Source organism: Ranitomeya imitator, chromosome 4 (genome assembly GCF_032444005.1).
Source record: "Ranitomeya imitator isolate aRanImi1 chromosome 4, aRanImi1.pri, whole genome shotgun sequence".
Lineage (NCBI taxonomy): Eukaryota > Metazoa > Chordata > Amphibia > Anura > Dendrobatidae > Ranitomeya > Ranitomeya imitator.
Genome location: NC_091285.1, coordinates 304,655,310 through 304,675,097, shown reverse-complemented (window position 1 = coordinate 304,675,097; position 19,788 = coordinate 304,655,310). Strand labels below are relative to the sequence as shown.

General features: G+C 40.6%; 1 protein-coding gene across 1 annotated transcript in view; it reads left to right on the top strand.

Moving 5' to 3' along the window:
- Window positions 1–1,507: 1,507 nt before the first annotated feature.
- Window positions 1,508–19,788, top strand: part of PPP1R3A (protein phosphatase 1 regulatory subunit 3A) — a 316,486-nt gene continuing 298,205 nt past the window's right edge. The window contains exon 1 of the mRNA XM_069764817.1: window positions 1,508–2,319. Coding sequence (XP_069620918.1) covers window positions 1,544–2,319 — 776 coding nt within the window. The 5' untranslated portion in view covers window positions 1,508–1,543. The remainder of the gene's footprint in view (window positions 2,320–19,788) is intronic.

Below are 19,788 nucleotides of genomic sequence, written 5' to 3'. Positions count from 1 at the left end.
CAGTACCAAGACCACAAAGAACAAAAAGACAGCGTCACAATGGATTGTGAAAAAAATAAGAGCTTACATTTATTCTGCCTCCTGTAGCGACGTTTCGGTCAACAGACCTTTATCAAGCATAATTATATTGCTGTCCACATGCAAAAAGGAAGACCTCATACAGCACTATGGATAGAAAAAGTAAAGTTAAAAGTCTCTAAAAATCTTGAGAGAAACAATTTTATTTTATACTTCAGAATTTTTTTCACCACTGAAATAACAAAATTACTGTACAAGTTTGTTATCACCGCAATTAAACTGACCTGAAGAATCATGTTGTCAGGTCATTTTTACTGCACAATGAATAGAACAAATACTAAACCCAAAAAACAATTGCAGAACTGTAGATTTTTTTACCAATTTTTCAGCTCTTAGGCTATATGCACACATCAGGATTCTTTGCAGAAATTTCCTGAACAAAGCAGGACTTTTTCTGCAGGAAATCCGCTTCTGTTTTTTGCTCATTTTTCTCGCGTTTTACTGGCATTTTTTGTGTGGATTTTTTGCGTTTTTTTTCCCAGAGCTTCCCAATGCATTAAAAAGCGGGAAATCCTCGAAAAATCCTCAAAATGAATGAACATGCTGCGTTTTTTTCCGGAAAAAAACGCAACATGTGCACAAAAATTGCGGAATGCATTAAAAATGATGGGATGCTTAACGTATGCGTTTTTTTAATTGTTTTTGCCTTGGAAAACTGCTGAAAAAACGTGCAAAAAACGTGAAAAATCTGGAACGTGTGCAAATAGCCTTAGAAATTTGTTTCCAGTTTTTCTGTAAATTACATGGTGAAAATAATTTTCTCATTCAAAACTACAACTCATCCCACAAAAATACAAACTGTGATATATTTATGTTGATGGAAAATATGTTATGGCTCTTGAAAGAAAGTAGGGAAAAAATGAAACCGCAAGAATGAAAACTGATTGTATTGTTAAATGGTTAATCTGCAAGTCCTTCATGAGAAGAAAGCTCCTTTGCTTTACTGTGGGATACAAATCAGGTATGTGTGTAGAGTAAGCTGCCTATTAAATATAGATATAAAGAGACAGAACTAACCTTTTTTTCAGATTTTTAAAGGGCAGGCTATTTATTTTAACCCTTCTTTCCTGTTTGTCCTACATGTTTGCTGTTGTGGAAAGTTGCTTCTTCAGATATATATACTGGTAAGTGTACGCGCGTAATAGGGTGTGCAGTATTTATACATAAATTAAAGCATTTTCTAGCTGTGTTACAAGCAAAGCAGGAGAATAGTGTACATAAATTATAAAAATTGATATGAATGAACTGGCATTTATTTTTAAGATGGTAAGTAACACTCAGGCACGAGAACTGAAACCTTTAGGTGGAAGGCCAGCATAGTTTACAAGCCACCACACTTATTAATAGGCCTGACTACCCTTTGCAATGTCATGTGTAATGTTAATCCTCATCCTAAATCACACAGTCTCAAATGTCAGCCGTCAGTAGCTGTCCTGTTTGTCTCCTGAGCACATCTAGGAGAAAGATGGAGAGTTTTGAAGAAAGTACTGCAAGTAAAGATAACCTGTTAGAGCCACCAGGTATGCATAATTCCACCATGGATGAGGAGGATGTAAAATCTACAATCAAACCTCGTTTATCTCCACTTCCTAGAAGACGTAGCTCTGTATCTTCAGATGATGGAGACCTGGAACAACCACCTACTGTTGCAAGGAAGGTGTCCTTTGCAGATGCGTTTGGATTCGATCTGGTATCAGTTAAAGAGTTTGACACATGGGAGATTCCAACCGTAACAACAACCTTTGTAATGGAGAGCGTTAAAATTGAGGAGTTTTATTTAACGCCAGACTTTATATTACCTCCTGTTGGTGGAATTATGGAAAGGCTGCATGCAAAAAAAGTGACCCTTGAAGCAGTGGATTTCATAAAAGGAACATCATCTATGAAAGGAATTATACGAGTTCTGAATGTTTCATTTGAAAAGCAGGTTTATGTTAGAATGTCACTGGATAACTGGCAAAGCCATTATGACCTATTAGCAGAGTACGTTCCTGATTCTTGTAATGGGGAGACAGATCAATTCTTCTTTACAATATCATTGGTCAGTCCATATCAAAAAGAGGGAGCAAGAGTGGATTTCTGTATATGCTATGAAACAGCAGTGGGTACCTTTTGGGATAACAATGATGGACATAATTATGTGCTAACATGTCAAAAGAAGGAACTAATCGTAGAAGTTGATAAGTCTTCAGAGGAGGTAATAGATAAAAATAAGAAAAGCTGTTTGAAATCATCACTAGGGTAAGTTTAACTATAAAGCTTTAAATTATGTTTTAGAATAATTAATAATCGCTGTGATTGAGGTGTTCTGTAAATATATCACATACACTGTGTAAAATATGATACAATATATCGCGCTCACATTGTTTCACAATTCAGGTGTACATTTCGCATTGACATAATTGGGAAAGCTGTATTGTGACCATGGTTTTTTCCACTCGCTTCCAGAAGTGACACGTCACTTCTTACTACCTATTTTAGGCCAAAGGGTGGCCACACATATTAGGGGCAATCTGTGGAGGGACTTATAGCAGATTAAAATGCAAATCCACAGCTGTCACTTGGATTTGTACATTTTGATTTTTTTTGCATTTACATTTTCATGCATTGCAGCAGTGACTACAATAAGTCTAAAAAAGAATATAATAAGTTTAGTGAAGTTACAAAAATGTTCTTTGCTGTGCTTACCAGGTTATGTTGAGAATCCTGTAAAGAAGCCAGTGTGCTTTTTTATTGCACATTTTTTGTTTCTTTGTGACTTGCTTTTGTTTTATTGCATTATGAGTCTGTGGTAAGGTGCATCAGCTAGAGTAGCAGACATTTTGCAACTTTTCAGGTTGTCCTTAATATAAAAGGTGGGTAGTAGAGATGAGCGCACTACTGGAAGTCCAGGCTCTGGTATCCAACCCAAACCTTATTCCAAAGTTCGGTTCAGGTAACAGAACTGTGTCCGAACTTGAATCAGAACCAGAACCAAACTGAAAACAATTGGGAACTGAACTTTGGAGCTGATAAAAAAAATCTCTCTCTCTCTCGGACTTCCACAGGAATTCTGAACTTTACAATGGACCTCTGACAGAAGTCCATGTTCGGCATTTAGCATCGGACACTGTCTGGTACAAACCCGTAACTTTTACGCTCGGATTCGGTCATCTCTAGTGAGTAACTCTAGATATGTAATCCCAAACAAAAGAAAATTGTATAAGTATGTCACTTATCTTCAAGGGTTTTAAGCATTAATACATGGTGTTGTGATCTGGCACAAATGTCACTCTTACGTAGATGAGAATGTAAGCTTGGCTATCGAGTTTGTTCTCACCTTTCTCGAGAGCCATGTGTCATAAGTATGATGTTTGGTAGGAGAAGGTGAAAAGGTGTTTCGTCAAGGTCAAGAGTTCCTACGATCTCTTTTTATTTAATAAAACAATTGCATTTATGTGGCAAATGTGTCTATTATGTGGCAGTCAAGCTGACAGAGATTTTTATTGTTTTTTTTTCTTTTTTTCTTACATACTATAGCATTCTGCGGATGTTTTTTTTTTTTTCATTGGATGGCAACAAAAAATTTGCATAACAGTGGTATATTTTTAAACTAATTTATGTAACAACATCATCAACAATAAATTAATGTAGAATCAGTAAACTTTTATTCATTTGCAGCGAGGTTTTCATGGTAATCAATATCAATGTTAGTTCAGAGGAACTAGTAGTAATAGCTATTCACAAATAAAGAGTGTTTAACATGAGACTCAGATGTGTTACATTACGCTATCACTGTATGCCTAAGTGGACTCCAGATACGGACATGAAAAGTAGAAACAGGATATGTCTCTCCAAAATATTTTTTTTTATCTAGCCTTGAATTCCTTAATGTATAGATTGAACAATTTATACCAAAATTTGGTTCAATCACTTCTAGATATACAACTTCACAAGGCACTAAAGTGAACACACACTGAGGCCTATTTTAAATTGTTGCAACATGCTTAAATATTCTTAGCCATGTTGTGATTTAATGAACCATGCTTAAACTGCCATAGACTATGGTGATCTATGTTGGGTTGAGTAGAATCAGTTGAGCAGAGATGGTGCAAATCGATTTGTAGGACTCGGTCCAGTGGCCAAGTCAGTAATCTGTGACCCAGTGAACTTATCTACCTGCCAGCAACCACAGCTCAGCACAACTTCATATGTGCTTCACGCCACAGTGATGACGTTTCACCAGCACAGTGAATCAAAAGAGGAGTCGGGGAAGCTGTCAATTATGACGTGGGTTCTGCAAATCAACTGATCCAATCTCTATCAATGAGTCGTTCTAAGCTCTGCCTCACATACTCACTTACAATGCTACAGGTATGTCATGATATCAGGCATTTAAGAGCGAGCAATGGAAAATGAACAGGTGTTCTTCTTCCCTATTTTATCAATTAAGAACTCCAGTAAAGGAATAAAAAATTCATTCTGCAGACCCATACATGAAAACAGTTATTGACTATGGTGCAAAATCAGTCTATGTCTCATAGAAATAATATGAAATGGAATCCTAGTGCACAAATGTGATCAGCATCTACATATAATCTTATCAAACTTGTAGGCTTTTATTAACTATGCAAAAAAAATCTCATGTATTTGTTTCCCATGCTCAACTAACGTGTCTCTAAAAACAAAATTCATTGAAAAAAGTAGCAACACTTGTTTATATTTCAATTATATTATTCCATCTCCAGTTAGCGTTTTCTTGCCTAAATCAGAAATCTACTTGCTGCTCGTATGAGGAGAATTTTGAGCTTTTTTTTCCTGAAGTGGTTTTGAAAAATTCTTGATTGAAAATGAAAGTGTGTGTTTTATCTTTGAAGCATATCTTGAGGAAAAAAATCTCTAAACTAGGCACCATCCAATAAAAAGGTTGCAAGAGGGCTTCAGGAAAAAAAAACATTAGCCAAAATTTTTCAAAATCTCTTCAAGAGCCTGAAAAATAGTTCCCTGAAGAATTATCAGCTAAAAAAACTAAATGTTGTTGAATGCTACAAAATGTCTGTGTGGAGTCTTGTGTGACTTATGTGTTTTGAACTTCTCCAGCTAGACAGAAAAATATTGTAAGCATGATGGTTCAGCTTCAGCACCAGTATCAACACTACAGGACTCTGATTTGTTATATGGGCGCACTTAGGCTTAGACAAGCACTCTCTCCCTGCAATACAAAGTGTCACAGAGCTGTACAATGGCATCAATGTGCCAAGTCGGGCAGCACCTGTTCTTTTATAACCCTTGATGTTGTCACATGGCCAGCTAATTACAGTAATACCACATCAAAGATGGCTACGGCTTTACAGTGACGTTCAGGCAATCCTCACATACTTTTAATAACAGGCACCAAAACAGCAGGGGGAGGATTCAAGTTTTACGTAGAGCACCGCCCATTACTCGCTGAGTAAGGAGCACATACAAGCACCTTGATACTCAAGTGATAACCAAGTATCACTGAGTATGTTCACCCATTCCTAATGCAATACAAAAACCCTAGTTGATTCAATATAATGAAATGTGTGCAGTCTGTGAATGGATGGATGGGCCACAGGAGTAAAGCAAAGTTGCCTTTGGAATATTTTTGCAACAATAATTTTTTATATTGATGAATGTTATATTTTGATATACATTTGATTCTAAAACAAAATGCACTCTTTAAAGCCCTTCTTAATACCCTGTACTTGCTTTTCTTGTACTGTCAAATACCATATAGGGTGGACCAGGAAAGGAATGGACTGAAGTGTCTTTTTAGAAAAGGGTGATAAAAGCATTATGAAATGTGACAGTGTGGTGTAAGTAGATTTTAAATACCCTGCTAAAAATGTCTAAAAGAGCCTCAAGGCGGTCCTAATGATCCAGCTCCAGATGTTCTGAATGTCACTAGATACAGCTCTGGCAAAAATTAAGGGACCACCACATCAAAACCCTGTCATGGGAAGCCCAATGTCCAGACCTGAACCCCACTGAAACCCTCTGGAAAGTAATCATGATGATGATGGATAGTCACAAGCCATCAAACAAAGAACTGCTTACATTTTTGCGCCAGAAGCAGTGCAAAAGACTGGGGGAAAGCATGCCAAGACGCATGAAAGCTGTGATTAAAAATCATGATTATTCCACAAAATATTGATTTCTTTTTTTTTTTTTTTTTAATTTTTATTTTCAAATTTTCAAAATACATGAAAAACAAAGTGGTACACATGAATCTGAAACATAGTGTTACAAACTTCTGAATGTGATAAGTTATACCATACAGATGCAAATTGTTCATCAAAGGTGACCATAGCTTTGGTTATTTGTATTAATTGCTGATTGGCGGATTTAGGTCACAAAGTTCGGGTTGTGCAACCCGATACGTTCAACAGAAAATGGAAAACATTTAAACATGTGAACCGAGAGCAACAAGAACTGTAAAAACTATAAAAAAAAGGGGGAAGAGAGGGGGGGAGGGGGGAAGAGGCATCGGAGGGAAAAAGTGGTCGAAGTAGGCGTTTCTAAATACAAGTCATTCGTTTGAGGAGGACGGGTACAATTAGATTTTTTAACCAGCAGGAATTAGACAGGTAATTTTGATCGATAGTAAATGAGTGCCATGAAAAATATCAAGTAATACTGATATAGCCAGGTGAGTGAAAAAAAATGTCCGGGTCCACCACAGCGCGCTGTCATTATACTTAGTGAGTTCACGGGGGAGCAAAATTGTTTTAGCTAATAGGTATGGTTAGTGAAAGGCAGTGAGGAAGGGTTATTTAACATTTGCCATGGCAACCATGTCCGAAAATATTTATCGTGTGAGTGAGAGTCCCAGCTGGACAATTCCTCCAACCTACATATGTCCTGGACTTTTTTGGTCCATTCATCGATATGAGGGGGTTTTTTTTGTCTCCAGTGTAAGGAGATTAAGTGTTTGGCTGCGGCTATTAGGATGGGAAGAAGGTCGTGTTTTTTCGGCTTGTATGACTTAGTGGGAAGTGACAATAGAGCTTCTTGGGGTGTTAGGTTGTGAGTTATTAATCCCAACTGGCGGAGTCGGTCGAAGACTTCTTTCCAGAAATTTGTGATATCTGGGCATGTGAATATGCCCAGAATATGTGTGATAACGAGCCCTTTGACTTCATACATCTCCAACAAAGAGGAGAGTCTGAGAGGCCCAGGTGATAAAGTGACTCAGGGGTTCTATACCATCTGGAAAGGACTTTAAATGCATTCTCCTGTAACAGGACACATCTTGAGAACCCATGTGAGTGTCCTAATACTTGATCTGATTCCCTGTTGGAGAGAGATATATTCAATTCAGATTCCCAAGAGGATAGGTATAAGGGTTTAAAATTAGTGTTTGGGGAGATTAAGTTATGGTATAGTTTGGATATTAACTTAGGGGGTATGGGAATAAGTTTTAGTATAAGCTCAAGCCAGAGCCAGTCTGGTTTATTTTGGATGTTTGACCTCAGTTTGGATATGGTGTGTTGAACATGGTGTACCTGTATGAAGTCTCGGGGACGCTTCCTGGCCTCACATGGCCAACTATTTATACAGTTTATTTGATTAGAAAGCAAATGAGAAACTGGGAGATTCGGTAAAGAGTCCCAGAGGTCAAATGCGTCAATGTATTTTGGTTCAATAAGCCAGGGTATTACCCCCAGAGGCATGTTGTCCAAAAAGAGACAATATGGCCAGTTGTTTGGGATCAGTTTCCTCCTAATGGTCAATGTGTTGCTAGTTATTTCTTCAAGGGAATTTTGTGGGGGTACGGCTGAGGTCCAGAGGTATTTTTCAGCCCCCCCTCCCAGTAGTAAGAGTTCCAGGTTAGATGTTTTTTGGGAAAGTCTAGGTTTGGTCAGAGATATCCACCTGGCCAAATGGATTGCTCGGCAGTAAGTCTCAAAATGCGGAAGTCCAAGACCCCCCTTCTTTCTCGGGAGTGAGATGATTTTGAATGGGAGTCTCGGTCTTTTGCCCTTCCAAACGTACCCTTTAAAAATGTAATTGATTGCTGTGAAGATAGTTTTGGGAAGGGGTATAGGGATCATGTTCATATGATAGAATATCCTTGGAAGGATGTACGATTTGATTATGTTTATCCTCCCGATCCATGAAATGTATGGTAAGTCATAGGTTTTAATGCGTGTTTGGAGATTGTCCAGGAGGGGTTCAAAATTGTGTTTGTAAAGAGTAGAGGGGTTTGCAGTAAGAAAGACACCTAGATATTTCAATTTATCTGTAAGCCACTTGTAGGGGGTAGACTTTTTGAGATATAAGGCAACCTCGTCTGGTAGTGAGACGTTCATGACTTCTGACTTGTGCATATTTACTTTGAAGTTTGAGACGGCCCCAAACTCCTCGAGAAGGTTCAAGATAGAGGGGAATGCAGACTTAGGATTTGTGATCAGGATCATAAGATCATCTGCGAAAGCAGCAGTCTTAAATTCTGTGTGATCTACGGTTAGACCCCTTATTGACTCTTCCTGTCTTATTTTCTGTATTAGTGTCTCCATGACCAAAACAAAAAGCGTTGGGGAGAGAGGGCAGCCCTGCCTGGTCCCATTTCCTATCTCAAATGGGTCCAAAAACAGCCCGTTGACTCTAACTCTAGCGGTTGGAGTTGAATACAGAGTCATGATGGCATCAATAAAAGGTTGTGGGAAGTTAAACTTCTTTAGAGTGCATACCATGTAGTGCCAACTGACTCTGTCAAAAGCCTTCTCGGCATCAGTTGATAATAGAGCCAACGGGGTTCCGGAGCGTCTGGCGTGTGAGATAGCTAGGAGGATTTTCAATGTGTTATCTTTCCCTTCACGGCCTCTGACAAAACCCACTTGGTCAGGGTGTATCAGGGATTCAAGAACACTATTGATCCTAGATGCAAGAATTTTAGCCCAAAGTTTTAGATCAGAATTCAATAGAGAAATTGGACGATAGTTGCTACACTGACCGCCGTCACTCCCTTCTTTGGGGATAACAGATATGTGTGCTTCTAATGTTTGTCTGGTTGGGGGAATTCCTGCAAGGAAGGAGTTAAACAAGGAAGTCAAATGTGGTAAGAGAAAGTCCGAAAATTTTTTGTAGTATGACAGTGGGAAGCCATCTGGGCCCGGAGTTTTATTGGTTGCCATATTTTGTAAAGTGTCGCTAATTTCTTGATTTGTGACTGGAGATAGAAGGGCTGTATGATCTTTGGATTGAAGCCTTGGGAGGGAGAGAGGAGCCAAGAAATCCTGAATCCTAACTCCCGCCGCAGCGCAGTCTTTCATGGAATCGGGGGGCTCTAAATTATATAAGGATTGGTAGTAGCATCTAAAAGCCTCGGCAATATCTTCGGATCTGTCGACCTTCGCGTTTAGCTCATTGTGGACATGCTTTATAAATTTGCTCTCCCTCTGTTTTTTGAGAAGGTGGGAGGTCAGCTTGCTATTTTTGTTCCCGTGCATATAGAAACGATGTCTACAATGCAGAAAGATCTTAGCCGATTTGATATTAAGCAAGTCTTTTAACTTGGCGCGGAGGTCGACTAGCTCCCGTTGAAGAACTTGCGTGCTAATTTTTTTATGAAGGCGCTCTGTGACTGCAATTTGATGTAGGAGAGACATCATCTCTTTGTCTCTTTGTTTTTTTGCGTGGGCTCCGATTGAGATGAGTTCTCCTCGGAGTACCGCTTTGTGGGCTTCCCATATGTTGGGTGTTAGTGACCCCTCAGTGACATTTTCTAGAAAATATCGCGAAAGTGTGTACTTTATTTTCTCTAAATTTTGTGGGTTTTCTAATAGGGATTCATTCAATCTCCACGATGTTGTTGGACGGGGCAAGGTGGCAATGACAATGTCTATAAAGATCGGTGCGTGATCTGAAATTGTGATTGAGCCAATGCTAGCGGACTTAATTAATTTTAAGGATCTCGATTGTATCAAAAGGAGGTCAATCCGATGGTAGGATGAGTGAGGGGGGAGAAAAAAGTGAAGTCTTTAGTGGTAGGATGAATGATGCGCCATGGATCAATGAGGTGCAGGTTGGATAGTTTGTTCAATAGACTATATCTTAATTTTTTAGAAACAAAGGACAGGCCGCTTGGGGAGTCAGTCTCTGGATTTAAGGTGATGTTAAAATCTCCCCCTACAATTAGTAACCCCTCGGTGAAAAGCTGTAATACCTCTAGTGTTTTTGATATCCACTGGACCTGATGTTTGTTGGGTGCATAGAGGTTTGCAAATGTGACCAGGGTGTTGGCTAAGTGCCCCTTAACGAAGATATATCTTCCCTCATGGTCACTCAGTGTATCCTTCGGTGAGAACGGTAAACCTTTTTTAAGGGCTATACTAACACCCTTGGACGCAGAAGAGTTACAGCTATTGAACCACGTTGGGTATGGGGAGAAGGAGGTGTTAGGTGTCCTACCGTTTTTAAAGTGTGTTTCCTGGAGGAAAGCTACTTGGGTTTTTTGTTTTTTTAGGAGGTTAAGAATTTGATTTCTTTTGGCGGGTGTATTAAGGCCTTTCACATTAAAGGAGGCAACTGTGATGGACCCGGAGCTCACCTTACTATTCGCACTCATCATGTCTTGAAGAGAAGATTATCCCATCACGGTACCTAGGGAAAGAGGGGAAAAACATGAACAACAAAATATATACATTTAAATTCTCGCCCATCGCAGGGGGGGGAAAGAATACCCAGACATAAGCGAGGGTTAATCCAGGTTGTGATCTGGTCTATAGCAATGAAAAAATGCATTATAGTGATTTAAAGATAGAAACCTTAAAAAGGCAGAGGCTGTTATCTGAAAAAGGAACTCTAAACGATCCAAACAACTACTCCATAGTACCAAATAAAGGGCCAAAGAAGGAATAGGATTTTCATGGTGGGTGTTTCTTAGGGTCTTGTTTCTTCACTTTAGGCGAAGTGTGTTTCTTCCTTTGCGACCATTCCAAGGGTTTTCTCATTGGAGGCAGGTTCCAGTCGGAGTCAATTGGCATCCAGGAGGGTATGTTTATTGGAGAAATGTCTAGGATTTCCCAGGCCTTTTGAAGGTCCTCTGGGGTTCGGATCGTAATTTGACGACTGGCTATATTCACTGCAAGGCCAAAAGGGAATAGCCATTTATATGACAAATTCTTGGCCTTCAGGGCGGTAAGGAGAGGTTTGAGGATTCGTCTTTTTGCTAAAGTGGAAGGGGCTAAGTCTTGGAAAAGCTGTATTTGTGAGGTTTCATATAGTATTTTGTCTTGTTCTCTAGCGCTTGCTAGGATCGCAGCTGTATCCACAAAGCTAAGAAGTCCACATATGATGTCTCTAGGAGGTTCCTCAGGCTTTGGTTTAGGCCTTAGAGCACGATGGATCCTTTCAATTGTAACTTTGGAGGCTCTCTCTGGTCCCATAAGGTTAGCGAAAATTTCTTTAGCCACTTTATCTAGTGCCTCTCAGGTGAAGGATTCTGGGACACCTCTAATCCTAATATTTTTCCTCCTGCTTCTGTTTTCTTGGTCTTCAACGGCTAACAGTGCTGTGTTCAGATGTTGTTGCTGTTTAAGAGCTTGCTCGTTAAGGCAGGCAACAGCCTCCACCGTGTCGACATTTGCAGATTCAAGGGACTCGACTCTGTGGCCAAGATGTTGAAGGTCTGAGCGCATACCCGATACTTCCTCCATGAGTGGCTTCATGTTTTGGGCCATCAGTTTTCTCATGAAGGCTCTAGAGATAGGGGCAATGTCTCCTGTAGTTGAATCGCTGTCAGAGTCCACCTCGCTGGGGTCTGACTCATCAATGTTTTCGGATGAGATCGCTTTTTTGAGAGATTGCCTAGTAGGGGTTTGAGAGACGTCATTTTTCTTTTTCAGATATGAGTCAAGAGCACCATGAGCACCCTTTTTCTGATCGTCTGCCGTTGGTTTTATTTGCTGATTTTTCACGTTCTTTCTGTGATTTAACCATTTTGAGGCTGCTTGTTAACGTGAAGTGCTACGATCACAACCTGGACATGAAGAAGAGAAAAAAAAAATTTCTATTTACATATTGTAGTGAAATTAAAGCATATTTTCAGAGTGGCCACTAGGTGTCGCTTTAAGGTCAGAAAAGAAAGCGAAAAAAAGTCTTGTTGAATCCAGTTATCAATGCAGAACGTTGTAGATTGTAAAAAGAAAATATTAGTAGCAGTTTCTACAAATCACCAGAAGATGGCAGAGATGAACTGACTTTTTTCATTAACTCTTTGTCTTCTGATATCAATTAGATGAAGCAGAGTTTAGTTAGTACTCAAATGGGACATTCAGTGCCACAATGCAGGGGAGTTTTGTCTGTCACAACACTGATTAATATACCCTTTAGTTATGGTGTTAAGGGTACAGTAGATTTATTATCCGCTTGGGAGCACTGCTTTATTATTGTTCCCTGGTAGCACAGGGTCTGTAGCAGCGATGGCGGGGTCTCCTCTCTGTGGCAGGCCGGCTCCAATATGGCGCTGGCGCGAGAAATTCCCGCGCTTCTTTAATACACCCACTTATTTGGGGGTCTCCGGTGCACACTATTCTCAGCCCCACGGTTTCGCCGTGCTCTCCCCCCTCACCTTTGTGTTCCAGGAGTCCGGTCGGGAGACGAGCCGCAGGCGCAGGCACAAGACCCGCAGGTCCGGGTACACCCGCGGCAGTAAGTGCAGGCGAGCGGAGCGAGTCAGAACAAGGGGGTCAACAGCGGTTCCCGGCAGCGTCGCACGTCAGTGACTCGGCGCTCAGGAGCAGGTTGGAGACTAGCGTAGCCTCGCGTCCTCCCTCAGCCGATCCTCCGTCCGCAGCTGCCGCGGTGGGCTCGGCGACCGGGGGGTGGAGCAACGGGGCCGCAGGGCACCTCTCTCCCTCAGTCCTCTCACCCTCTCCCAGCACCGCAGCCCGGCTCCGGATACTTCTGTCCGCTCTCCCGCCGATCAGCCGCTCCGCACACAGGGGGAGATGAGGGGGGTTTTCTCCGCAGTGCTATGTCCGGCACTTAGTTTCAGGAGCACCGCTCGGCACGCTCCTAGCTGGGGGGTGGTCTACCCCGCAGGGCCAAGGCCCACGTGCAGGCCTCGGGGCCTAATCCAGAAACAGTAGTCCGTCACTGGACACAAATGAGCACAAAAGACTCCTTAGACACTGTGGAGCTGCACCAGAGTGCATAAACCCGCAGATGGGCTGTGGGTAGGTGCGGATTGAATAAGATCCACAAAATATTGATTTCTGAACTGTTCCTGAATTAAAAGATTAGTATTGTTGTTTCTAAATGATTATGAACTTGTTTTCGTTGCATTATTTGAGGTCAGAAAGCACTGTTTGTTTTTTTTAATTTTGACCATTTCTCCTTTTCCGAAAAAAAAATACAAAATATATTGCTTGGAAATTTGGAGACATGTTGTCAGAAGTTTATAGAATAAATGAGCAATTTACATTTTATTCAAAAATATACCTATAAAGAGAAAAATCAGACAAACTGAACATTTTGCAGTGGTCTCTTAATATATTTGGGAACTAGTGATGTTATTCACTCACAGCCTATATGGTATCTCTGATAACATATACTGTACTTTTGACTCTAAGGCCTCTTTCACATGTCCAGATAAATCCTGTACCGGAGAAATCGGTACCGGAATTATCCATGTCTGTGTGTCCATGTGCTCACGTAGCACATCAGTGTGGCACACGGGCGGCAACCTTGTGCCGCCCATGTGCCGACTGAGGACCACACGGACCGTGCAGGAGACAGCACTACAGTTAAGCGCTGTCCCCTGCGTGTGGTGCTGAAGCCGGCATTCATTCCTTCTCCCCAGCAGCGTTCGCTGGAGAGAAGTAATGAAAAATCAAGGTTTTTTTTATTTTCCCTTAAAAATAAAGTTTGTGAGTCACCACCCGCCTCCCATCCCCTGTGCGCCCTCCCGCTTGCCGGGAAATACTCATATGCGCATATTCATCACTGTAATGAGCGGTACCATGTGACCGCTCACACAGGACCTGCTGCCGGCGCTGAGAGCATACATCGTGAGTATTTCCCGGAAAGCGGGGGGGGGGGGGGGCACACAGGGGATGGGAGGCGGGTGGTGACTCACAAACTTTATTTTTAAGGGAAAATAAAAATAACCTAGATTTTTCATTCCTTCTCTCCAGCGAACGCTGCTGGGGAGAAGGAATGAATGCCGGCTTCAGCACCACACGCAGGGGGGACAGCGCTTACTGTAGCACTGTCTCTCCTGCGGGCGGTACATGCACACGGAGGAGAGTGCACACTGTTCTCCGTGTTTACGTGTGCGGCACATATTGCAGTACGTGCTGCCGGCGAAAAGCGGAATAGCAGGACCCATTCTGGAGATAAATGAATGTCCCAGTGATAAATTTGTGACTTACCTTGTAGATATGCAATACATTTATGAGATATGTACTTGTCGTTTTAACGATTACTATTAGTATGAGTGAAATTATTTTCAGAAAAAAATAGCAAAGGCAGCACTGTAAACATTTAGCGTTTTATTTATAATAAATGTTGACTGTATTTCTCCTGACTACAGAAAATGTATATTGCACCCCTAAAAAGAAAAGAATGTCCAGCTTCACCGAATCCGTAAAAAAGAGTTTTCTTTATTCACAAACTTTGAACATAGAGGATACAGACTTCAGCACGAACCATATGGGTAAGAATCTCAACGCGTTTCTGGAGACTAAGCTCCCTTAATCATGGCAACTTTATGCATCACGGGTGAGCTGGCTTATTTTTCTTCATATTACACCCCTGCAAAGCATATAGAAAAGTCACCTTCACATTTTAATAGCCAGCATCATCAGTCTAAATTGCCAGCCTAAATCAGTGGAAGATCATTTATGTTCTCCTTTTCTTTTATTTCTAATTTGCTACAATTATTTAGCACAATTCACTCAGAATTGCTTACTTGCCATTTATTCTTCTTAAGAGAAGGAGAATGCTGTGATTTTTTTTGTATTTCCAAATTAAGATAATGTTCTGAAAGCAATGTCAATGTTTTTTTTAACTTCTGCTTCCATTGTCAGACAAAAAAAGATGCCCATACTTCAGTTCAAACGTAATGAGGTCTTCATGACATAGGAAGCACAATCACTGACATTGCAATAATGTAGACAGCAAAGAACAAATTTCACACCCTTCGTGAAGTCTGACCCATCACAGGTTGCTTTGCTCATAATAAATGATTCCTCTGGGTTGAAAGGATTATAGATATACTGATAATTCTATCTTAATAACTCCTTTTTCCCACATGCAACAATCTCATTTACTGGCTAAAAGATATAAATGTGTCTTCAGCTCTTTTATTTCTTAATCAGTATTTCTTTGTAGCCAAACAAGTAGTTGAGGACCTAACCTTACAATGCCCTTGTTTGTGCAGTATCCTTGTGAAAGGAAGCAAACTTAGCTTTTCTTTCAATTTACACATGTGGTCAAAACTGTTGTTACCCCTCGTTTAATGACAGAAAAACCCAAAACACAAAAGTAATTATAAATTTAAAAAAATCTATGAAAATTAACAAATGAAAGTCAGACATTACTTTTCAACCATGCTTCCACAGAATTTAAAAAAAAAAAAAACTCATGAAATAGGCCTGGACAGAAATGATGTACCCTTAGGCCGGCGTCACACACAACGTATGAAAATACTGTCCGTATATTACGGCCGTAATACGCTGAAAAGTCCCAAAAATAGTAGTCCGTAGCTCCTCCGTAGGCAGGGTGTTTCAGCGTATTTTGCGCATGGCATCCTCCGTATGTAATCCGTATGACATCCGTACTGCGTGTTTTTATCGCAGGCTTGCAAAACCGACATACGGCTATACAAGGGATCCATGTGTTAAAAAAAAACAAAACCATATATACTGTATATATATATATATATATATATATATGTCAGTAGACACATATATGTATATATATTAATATTTCATCCAGCGCGATATAGCAGAAAGCCGGTAATTCAGTTACCGGCTTTTGCTCTCTCCTTCCTAAACCCGACATGATATGAGACCTGGTTTACATACAGTAAACCATCTCATATCCCCATTTTTTGGCATATTCCACACTACTAATGTTAGTAGTGTGTATATGCAAAATTTGGTCGTTCTATCTACTAAATTAAAGGGTTAAATGGCGGAAAAAATTGGCGTGGGCTCCCGCACAATTTTCTCCGCCAGAGTAGTAAAGCCAGTGACTGAGGGCAGATATTAATAGCCTGGAGAGGGTCCACGGTTATTGCCCCCCCCCCCTGGCTAAAAACATCTGCCCCAAGCCACCCCAGAAAAGGCACATCTGGAAGATGCGCCTATTCTGGCACTTGGCCACTCTCTTCCCATTCCCGTGTAGCGGTGGGATATGGGGTACTGAAGGGTTAATATCACCTTGCTATTGTAAGGTGACATTAAGCTTAATTAATAATGGAGAGGCGTCAATTATGACACCTATCCATTATTAATCCAATACTAGTAAAGGGATAAAAAAAAAACACACACACATTATTAAAAATTAATTTAATGAAAAAATCACAAAGGTTGTTGAATTAATTTATTCTACTCTCAATCCACTCACTGAAGACCCTCGATCTGTAAATAAAAAAAAAATAATAAACCAACAATATACATACCTTCCGAGGATCTGTCACGTCCAACGATGTAAATCCATCTGAAGGGGTTAAAATATTTTGCAGCCACGAGCTGTGCTAATGCATTGATGCTCGTGGCTGCAAAACCCCAGGGAATGAAGGTAAAGTAGGTCAATGACCTATATTTACCTGCTTTTGGGGTGAGGCGCCCTCTGCTGGCTGGTCCTAGATCGTGGGAACTTTCCTAGAAAGCTCCCTGGCTCGAGTTCATATGAGGACAACCAGCAGAGGGCGCCCTCTTATGATCTCGAGCCAGGGAGCTTTCTAGGAAAGTTCCCACGATCTAGGAACAGCCAGCAGAGGGCGCCTCACCGCAAATGCAGGTAAATATAGGTCAATGACCTACTTTACCTTCATTCCCTGGGGTTTTGCAGCCACGAGCATCAATGCATTAGCACAGCTCGTGGCTGCAAAATATTTTAACCCCTTCAGATGGATTTACTTCGTTGGATTTTACAGATCTGCGGAAGGTAAGGATATTGTTGTTTTTTTTTTTTGTTACAGAACGAGGGTCTTCAGTGAATGGAATGGGCGTTCAATAAAATATTACAACAACCTTTGTTATTATTTCATTAAAATAATTTTTAATAATGTGTTTGTGTATTTTTTTAACCCTTTCCTAGTATTGGATTAATAATGGATAGGTGTCATAATTGACGCCTCTCCATTATTAATTTGGCTTAATGTCACCTTACAATAGCAAGGTGGCATTAACCCTTCATTACCCCATATCCCACCGCTACACGGGAATGGGAAGAGAGTGGCCAAGTGCCAGAATAGGCGCATCTTCCAGATGTGCCTTTTCTGGGGTGGCTGGGGGCAGATATTTTTAGCCAGGGGGGGGGGCAATAACCGTGGACCCTCTCCAGGCTATTAATATCTGCCCTCAGTCACTGGCTTTACTACTCTGGCGGAGAAAATTGTGCGGGAGCCCACGCCAATTTTTTCCGCCATTTAACCCTTTAATTTAGTAGATAGAACGGCCAAATTTTGCATATACACACTACTAACATTAGTAGTGTGGAATATGCAAAAAAAAGGTGATATGAGATGGTTTACTGTATGTAAACCAGGTCTCATATCATGTCGGGTTTAGGAAGGAGAGAGCAAAAGCCAACAATTGAATTACCGGCTTTAAAGCTGTCTAGCGCTGGAAGAAATATGAATATATATATACAGTATGTGTCTACTGACATATATATATATATATATATACCTATTCTATGTGTACACATTTATTCTACCTATTCTACTGTAAGCTGTCAGTGTGATTTTACTGTACACCGCGCTGAATTACCGGCTTTTCTCGCTAATAGCGCTGCATATTCCTTGCAAGTCACACTGCTGGTCCGTGTGTGATCCGTATTTTTGGGGCTTCCATAGACTTTCATTGACGTTTTATTTGCGCAATACGGTGACAAACGCAGCATGCTGCGATTTTCTACGGCCGTAGAAAGCCGTATAATACTGATCAGTTTAATACGGCAGATAGGAGCAGGGGCATAGAGAATAATTGTGCCGTATGTTTTGCGAGTTTTACGGACGTAGTTTCTGCGCTCTTACGTCCGTAAAACTCGCAAGTGTGAGGCCGGCCTTAACTTAATATTTTGTTGCACAACCTTTTGAGGCAATCACTGCAATCAAACAATTCCTGTAACTGTCAATGAGACTTCTGCACCTCTTGACAGGTATTGTGGCCCATTCCTCAAGAGCAAACTGCTCCAGTTGTCTCTGGTTTGAAGATTGCTTTTCCAGATGGCATGTTTCAGCTCTTTTTAAAGATGCACAATAGGATTTAGGTCAGGGCTCATAGAAGGCCACTTCAGAATAGTCCAATGTTTTCCTCTTAGCCATTATTAGCTGTGTGTTTTGGATCATTCATTATCCTTTTGCAAGACCCATGACCTGTGACTGAGACCAAGCTTTCTGACACTGGGCAGCACATTTGTCTCTAGAATCCCTTGATATTCTTGAGATTTCATTGTTCCCTGCAGATATTCTAGACACCCAGTGCCAGATGCAGCAAAGCAGCCCCAAAACATAACAGAGCCTCCTCCATATTTCACAGTAGAGACAGTGATCTTTTCTTGATATGCTTAATTTTTCCATCTGTGAACATAGAGCTGATGTGCCTTGACAAAAAGTTCCATTTTGTCTCAACTGTCCATAAGACATTCTCCAAGAGGCTTTGTGGCTTGTCATCATGTAGTTTGGCAAATTCCAGTCTAGCAGTTTCATGATTTTTTTCTACATTGGTGCCCTCCTTGGTCGTCGCCCATGAAGTTTACTTTGGCTCATACAATGACGGATGGTGCGATCTGACACTTATGTTCCTTGAGCTTGAAGTTCACCTTTAATCTGTTTAGAAGTTTTTCTTGCCTCTTTTGCTACCATTCGTATTATCTATCTCTTTGATTTGTCATAAATTTTCCTCCTGCAGACATGTCCAGGGAAGCTGGCTGCAGTCCTATGGATCTAAAATTTCTGAATAATATGTGCAGCTGTAGTCACAGGATCATCACACTGCTTGGAGATGGTCTTAGAACTTTTACCTTTAACATGTTTACCTTTAATATTCTTTCTAATCTAGTCACTGAGACAACTTTTTCCTTCGCTTCCTCTGGTCCATGTTGAGTGCGATACACACCATGTCACCAAACAGCACAGTGAGTATCTGTAGCCCTATATACAGGCCCACTCACTGATTCCAAGATTGTAGACACCTGTGATGCTAGTTAGTGGACACACCTTGAGTTAACATGTCCCTTTTGTCACATTATTTTCAGAAGTACCATCATTTCTGTCCAGGCCTATTTTATGAGTTTTATTTTTTTTAATTCTGTGGAAGAATGGTTGAAAAGCAATGTCTGACTTTCATTTGTTCATTTTCATAGATTTTTTATTTATTATTACTTTTGTCAGATTCAAGTTTTTTCTGTGACCATTGTGGGCTTTTCTGTCATTAAACGAGGGGTACCAACAATTTTGACTACGTGTGTATATGTCTGCTAAATAAATACAGTGGGTATGGAAATTATTCAGACCCCTTTAAATTG